A 7,685-nucleotide genomic window follows, 5' to 3' on the forward strand; every position below is an offset into this window, starting at 1 on the left:
AAACATACAATAATGCATCCTCATATAAACAGATCTTGTGAATCCATCTTGCAAACAAGCAACAATAACAATTACAAACAATAGATATGTTATCCTGGCTTTTGATCGGCCTTAGGGAGGTCACGTGCCTCTGCTTTACAGAGAATTTATTATTTGGATTTTGTTTGTTGCCCTTTTAATTTAAAAAAACGAAGCAGTTCAAAGGCGGCCCTTTTAAACCTTCCTTCAAAAGATGTGTGAATTTCTGTCAGAAATTCAGCCCTCTGATCTATATTTTAGATATTCCCCCATGTGGCAAAGAGGTGTGGCGCATACTTCAGTATCAGACTGTGTGTGTGTGTGTGTGTGTGTGTGCGTGCGTGCGTGCGTGCGTGCGTGCGTGCGTGCGTCGATGTCGGTGTGTTTCGGTGTCGGTGTGTGTGTATGGTTGTGTGTCGGTGTCTGTGAGAGAGAAACCATCTGTTGACAATGTTAGGACAAGATCAGATTTGACACCTATGCACACACACAGATGCAGGGTCATTCATACATCAATGATTTGAACACGAGGCAGTCATTCCCTTAGCACACATACCACACAGGAATATGCAGGCATGTGTGCAACTGCATAAATCTGTGTGTGTGTGTGTGTGTGTGTGTGTGTGTGTGTGTGTGTGCACCTTTAAGCAACATAGATAAGCGTTTTATCCATACCGAGATGGACTAGTGCTTGTACTTAAGCTTTCTTATCCATTTTAGTTCATCACCGCCACCAGAGTATTTCCTTTAACGTAATTAAATTAGACTAATATAGAAGTGAATGTAGATAAACAGAGAGATGTTGCAGTTTCTCTTAGAGTTCACAGTATTACATAATAGCGTTCCTTTGGGTGGATTATTGGCATGTTTGCAGAGTGAACCGCGCCAATTAGATTCCAGTTATTTCTATTGCATGGCTCTGACAACATACTTACACAAATACGTAGAGCTCCGGGGAGTCTTACCTTGCTAAGGGGAAGGTTATCGTTCTCTGGATTCAATCAGCAGGGGGGGATTGTATCATCTAATACACTCAGAGAGGAAGAGGGACAGAGGCAGAAACATGGTGTAGGAGGACTGATAATTGAGACAAAAGCTAAAAGGATAGAGGCACTGGGTAAATGAATGCCAAGTGTCAGGAGAATACTGAGTTCATGCTAATTGCCTGGAAGCTTTGTTGGCCTTTTTTCCATCTTACCTCAAAGACACTGATGTTGCGTACATGTTGGTTAGCGGCTGGTCTTTCTATGATGAAACTCTCAACATGCATAGAGACCACTGTGAACCGCAGAGAGGCCTTGATAAGAAAGAAGAAGCCTTTGTGTGTGGAAGGCAGTTTTCTTCCAAACAATTCCCCCATGTCCTAATTACCCTAAAATAGCAGAATTACTGTAAACCTAACATTGCATTTTCAGGGTGTGAGCCAGTGTCTTGCCCACATCCTCCTCCTGTCCCCCTTCTCTCCATTTCTAAAAAAGAACAACAACACTCTTGCTGAGTCAGAGGCTCTTGAAAGCAAGAGCCTCTGACTCAGCAAGAGTGTTGTTGTTCTTTTTTAGAAATGGAGAGAAGGGGGACAGGAGGAGGATGTGGGCAAGACACTGGCTCACACNTTAGCGCTCCTTGAAGAAGAAAAGAGGCTTGGGCCACCCGCTGTAAACAAAGTTGACTTGCCGACAGATGGATTGAATGACAGAGAGGCTAACTGAGCCAGGAAACGGGCCTGGCAGCACCGCACTGATAGAGAGGGAGGGAGAGAGAGAGAGAGAGAGATAAAGGGGGGGTGGGGAGAGAGAGGGGAGAAGAGAGAAGAGGTGGCCAACAGGAGAGGAGGTGTGAACAGGTGCAGGGCCGCTGAAGGAAGAACCAGCAGATGGAGAGAGACACAGCCAGTTTAGTTACAGGAAAAAATAGGGTGGGAGGGAAAATAGGAGGAAGGAGGGAGAGATGGAAACGGCAGAAAAAAAGGATCGGAGGAGAGATGAGCGCAGACGGATATATGGACAGATAGATAGAGTGGACACGGGGTAAAGGTGCGGCTAGGCTACATCCGGCTGTGTGTGATTTCATAAGAAAAGCTGTGAGATAATATTCTGATTGTCTGCAGCGGCTATAATGCAATTTAACGCTAATTAATGCAACTTGTGCAAATTGCCCAACATATGCAAGTTAGCATCCGGCTGGGGACCCATACCTTACATTCCTGACCTAAAACGTTGGGGTACTCGACATCTCCGGGTTCACAATAGCCCTCTATGAGCTGGCAACTCGACTGTAAGGGGAGGAGTGTCAGAATAAAAATGTGGGAGCAGATTGACATACATCACCTCAAGGTTTAATAAAAATGTGCTAAAACACATGGAGGTGCGTGCGAGAGAAGACCGTGTGACACTGTCTGCTAAACCAAACAGTTCAGATGTTTATTGTACGCCGCATCAATGATACGCAGCTCAATATGTCACTTTGTTTTCTCGGCGGTGCACTCCTCCTCTGTTGGCAGCGCGGGTCAGACGGGCCTGTGTCTCACCGTCTCTCAGTCACAAACACAAGCCCACTCACACATTAGCAGAAATCATCTTTGTACTTCTGCGTATCAAACGGTTGAATATTAATGCGGTCTGATTGATGCAGTCTATCATGAGTAGCTGCGGATCCACTGGAATTCCTCCACAACAAATGAATCAGCACGAGTGTCAACATTTTGAGCAGTTCGGCACCAACAGTTGTAATTTCATAGTAAAGCATCAGTGCATTTCAGTAAATCAAGCAAGTCTCGAGACGACAGGTACTAAAATAGTCTTTAAATGCAACTTTCTTTTCAAGATATTCCTCAAATACAAGATGATTAATTTTTGTTTATACTGTGACTTAGATATAAGAGTTACAAGCAGTCTAAGATTCGACAGGTAATGCACAATGTCTATTTATGAAAATGACATTTAAAACCGCTCATTTGGAATTTGAGTTAATATTCAATGTACGGAAAATTGCCATGATTATAGTCATTAGCACAGATGGTCCTCTGTGACAGAAATAGTATTATTAAATCTGGTCTTCCACTTAATTCTCAATCTCCTGCTCAACAGCTCTTTGTTGCGAACTATGCTTCTGTGTTTACGTGTCCCTGCTATAGGCTGAGTTCACACTATGTTCACCTGTATGTTAATTTCACACCTGTTATTTTGCAACACCGAAACGTCTCTGGGCATAAATATGAATATGCATTAGTTTAAGGTATTTTTTTCTTTAGTTTTAATGTACAAATAGATCCTCTGTGTAAAGTATTTGCTTCTATACATTGCGTCCACAAACTCAAGTTTAGACAGCTTAATGAATCAAGTCATATTATTTATGTGTGGGTTAATAAACTGTATGTATTAAGTTTGTGTGTATGTGCATCGGGTGATGCTGTGTGTATTGCAATAGTCTCTTTAACTTTAGTCCACACAGCGGTCAGTGGTGTCTGGCGTTGGCGGATGTCTCCAATTCCTCCAAGTCCACCGTCTGACTCCAATTTGTGCTCGTTCTCTGATAAACCGCGGCATTTGGTGGTTCTGGCGTGGGATGCCGGCTGCACCATGGGGTGCTGCAAACTCCGTGCTTGGTCAGGCCCTGGCACCCCACATCTAATGGGCAACAGCTTGAATAGTGCCCACTTAGGCAGGCCGTGCAGACTGGGCCCCCTCTTCTTCCTCACCGCTCCAGCCATCTCGCCAGCCAGCCACCGCCTCTGCCACCTCCCACTTACCCAGCAGCCACTGTACCTGGCCGCAGCCCCAGAGCTATTCCAGCCTACCTTAGGCCGCTGGCCCATGCGGCTCTCGCCATACTTATCAAGCTGTCCTACGGAGCATCAGGCCAGGCAAATACAAACAGGCCCAGCTATCCGCTAACTGATCATTCAGTCTATTGCCTCCTAGGCCCAAACAACAGTTCTTGCCACAGGCAGCAACCCAGAGCCCATTCCCCAATTAGCTGGAAGGCAGATTATTATCCAGGGAGAATTATCCAGCTCCAGCCCCACACATTCAGCCTCTGCTCTCCCCGTCGCCCTCAACGCCTGCTCCAGGGCTTGGCTCTCCACTGACATCTCTCCTTCGCTTTCTCCTTTTTATGCTTTAATTTGACAGTGTTCACCAGCGGCCATTTTGTGAAAGCGCTTTGCAAGTATACGCCTTGAATTTGTTTGGGAATAGAAAATGGCGCAGGGGAAATAACTTCATAAACTAGCCGGACTTTCCACCTTCATTTGGCTCTGGATGAAGCTAAAAGGCCCTTGTCACAGAACTGTAAACTCCTCAATCCTAACTTATTGAACCAAAACTTAGAATCAGAAAATGCTCCTCAAGGTTCTCCCACTCCCATCTAGAAATAAAGTCCCCGAGAGTCTGTTGTTCAACTCTGTTTTGTACAACTTTACTAAGATGTACTTGTTAAATGTTGGTTCAGTTTATCAGCAAAAACCAAACAGATGCCAAATGTGTAGTTCTCTGTGTGCTTTTCATCGCTCTCCTCTTCCTCACCACCTCTCTATTGCTGACTGCTGGAACTTTCTGGCGGTCTGTCTGATGCTAATTGGTGGGTAAACAGGTCTGGTGTGAGTACCCCCCCACACCCACCACCCCCAATCGCACACAAACACACACACACAGGGGCATACGCAAATACACACGGCCCCCTGGAACCTCTTGCAGGACCAAATGGCTGGCAACGCCTGCCCGCCATCTCCCGCTGAGCCCTGGTGTGCGCTTTGGTGGCTCAGGCTGCTGTTCAAGCCCAGCGGGGGTTCATTCACTCTCACACACACGCACACACTCATACGAGTACAGACACACACACTCTCCTTGTGTCCCCTGCACACCCGCCACCCGCTTTCACACCCCAGACAGCAGGACAGCAGGAGAACACACACACACACGAAGGAACAGACAGACGCGGTCACTTTAGAGATGCAGGCCAAGCGCTGTAGGGGAGAAAAGTTTTCACTTAAACTGGAGAATTCTCTCTTCATTAGCGCCTTTGGACTTCAGGAAGAGTTCTGTTTATTTGTTCGTTTTTTTTTTCCTGTCTTTGTAATTTTTTTTCTTTGTCTGTTCCTCTGTTGTTTGGCTACACTTAGCCGAGTTAGAAAGTTTGGTGCTAACTGGAGGGAAATGCAGGCATGAACACCTCAATTTGCCTCTTACCTGCACCATCTAGATATTGAGACCAAGAAAAGTGGATCAAAGCGATTTGATTGGCACCAAATGTGTTGAAATGTGTTGACCTCTTCATTACTACAGACTCCGATTGATGGACTGATGTTATTTTGCGTAGTGTTTGCGGCTCGAAACTGTGAGTGATTTTGATGCAAGTTCTATGGCAATCTTTTTTCAACACGACAAAAGAGTTACTAGACGGTGTGTGTCGGTGTGTTTGTCGGTGTGTGTGTGTGTGTGTGTGTGTGTGTGTGTGTGTGTGTGTGTGTGTGTGTGTGTGTGTGTGTGTGTGTGTGTGCGTCGGTGTGTGTGTGCATGTGTTTTGTAGACAGCTGCAGTATCACTCAGGGGTCTTAAAGCCGACAGTGGCCTGACACTTTTACCCTTCTACCCCCCAATGGTTTTCTGTCATTTTCCTCTCCGTCCTTTATTTCATCCTCTTGTTTTTACAGTGTGTGCTCTCGTCCTGCTTTCTCTCTCACCTCTGTGTTTACCTATCAGTCTTTCTCTTTTCACCTTATTGATATCCTTCACAATCAAGTGTGGTGGAATTTAGTAGGAATGCAGTGATTCATCTGCTAATCCTAAGCGATATATTTTGAGAGGTTGCTGACTTTGTTTTAATCCTTGAACAAAGGAAAGGCCTTCATTTGATCATTCTGTAATAACTCATGATGATGTTGGGTGTTTCACATCACTGTCTTGCTTTGTTTGCACATGTCATTTTGAGAGCAATTATAAAATGCACTGCTTTCACCACTGCAATTTGGATTGTGTAGCTAATCACTTTTGATTAAAACAATTCAACATTGTAGTCATAGGGCAGTTGAAAACAAACCAAACTCAAAACACCTCAAATGTACATGTTCTCCACCACAAGCAGGAGATGAGTTATCAATCATCAGCAAATCAATCAATCAATCAATCAATCAATCAATCAATCAATCAATCAATCAATCAGCAAAGAACATCATTTAGTGTCTCTGTTTGGTCTAACTGGTTTTACACACACTGTACAGTAGGTGTAAGTTATGTGATGATACATGCTGTCGAGCCGCCCGAGGCACATTTATATAAATAATATGTTTGATTGTTTGAGGATTTTTTTATTATTTATTTATAAAAGTTTGGGTTTAAATGTTTCTTTAACACCCTGTATCTTTTCCCCCAGGCAGCACAGAGAGAGTGCAGAGCGGGCTCATGAAGAGGAACTGGCGTCTACAACTCTTAAAGCGCGGGACAGAGAGAGAGAGCTGTCTGCGCTGCTGGAGCGAACGGAGGCGGAACACCAGCAGAGAGGTCAGTGCTTCCACTTAGACTGCTTCACACCTCTGAGACTGTTTTTAAATATAGTTAAGTGTCTTGTTGGCTATACGCTCTTCAAAAAACCTGCCTTTCCTTTCCCCCAATTCAAGGTTCAAGGTTCTTTATTGTCAAACTAACATAGCTACAGAGTAATTATGTCGTTGAAAGTCTTAGGTCACAGGCTTCTCCAACAATGCAACACAATAATACAGATAAGCAGACAATATTAAAACAATATTAAATATACTATATTAACAGTTACATTCAGTTTAGAGTCAGGTGTATTAGCTGTTGATGGGTGTCCACTATAATCTGTTGCATCATGTTTTGAATGTGTCACAGTTCAAATGTTCCCTTGAACTGTTAAGGCCAGTCCGTCTATAAGTGGTCTTATTTTGTTGATGTTCAGGTTCATATCAGTATTCTGTTCCTCTACTGTGACATGTCTCCTCGCTTTAATGTTCAAAAAGCTCTTTATTTCTCTCATACTGCCTGAGCTGCAGCACCTCTTTTCACCCTCTGTCTGAAACCAGAGCCCAGTCTGCTCTGATTGGTTAACTGGCCGGCTCTGTTCTGATTGGTGAACCGCTCAGCCTATCACGTACAATGTGTTGGAGCTAGCCAATAGAAGGGTGATTGTTACCTAGTGATGTCACTATATGACATAACAAAACTACAATCGAGGTGTTTCAGTTTGTGGGAGAGAAACTCCCTCTGTAGGGAACTTTGGGATTTCATCCTTTGCACACATGCACAACAACCTACAACACACTACTACAGGAAAGAGAAAACCCCAAAAAGCATAAAATGAACCCTATAATAATTATTTTGCCTTAAGTTTCATTTTAAATCAGAAGGGCAATCGGATCTGCTCAGAATGTTAATGTTATCCGTGGCCCACGCTAAAACCTTTTACCAAGTTTCTCCATTAGTTTCTCCATCATCCTGCTGAAAGCCATGCACGCCAACCGACAAACTGAACCGAAAATATTACCTTCCTGTCTCTGCTATGCTTTGGCATTCAAGCTAGAATGGCAGGAGATCAGGTCTGGCTGCTGCATTGGATCAGGCAGACGTTGGTGGTCCGACTCCCCAAAGAGCTGCATGAAATGTTTTTCAGTAACCAGGCCACACACACACACACACACACACACACACACACAT

At 44.3% G+C, this 7,685-nt stretch overlaps 1 protein-coding gene across 1 annotated transcript in view; it reads left to right on the forward strand.

The window, feature by feature from the left end:
• The window catches only part of LOC104955675 (Fanconi anemia group M protein homolog), a 430,065-nt gene that overhangs the window by 408,615 nt on the left and 13,765 nt on the right, over positions 1–7,685 (forward strand). The window contains exon 14 of the mRNA XM_010783059.1: positions 6,388–6,515. Within this exon, the coding sequence (XP_010781361.1) occupies positions 6,388–6,515 (128 nt within the window). The remainder of the gene's footprint in view (positions 1–6,387; positions 6,516–7,685) is intronic.

This window comes from Notothenia coriiceps, unplaced genomic scaffold (genome assembly GCF_000735185.1).
Source record: "Notothenia coriiceps isolate Sejong01 unplaced genomic scaffold, NC01 NC01_scaffold00024668, whole genome shotgun sequence".
NCBI lineage: Eukaryota > Metazoa > Chordata > Actinopteri > Perciformes > Nototheniidae > Notothenia > Notothenia coriiceps.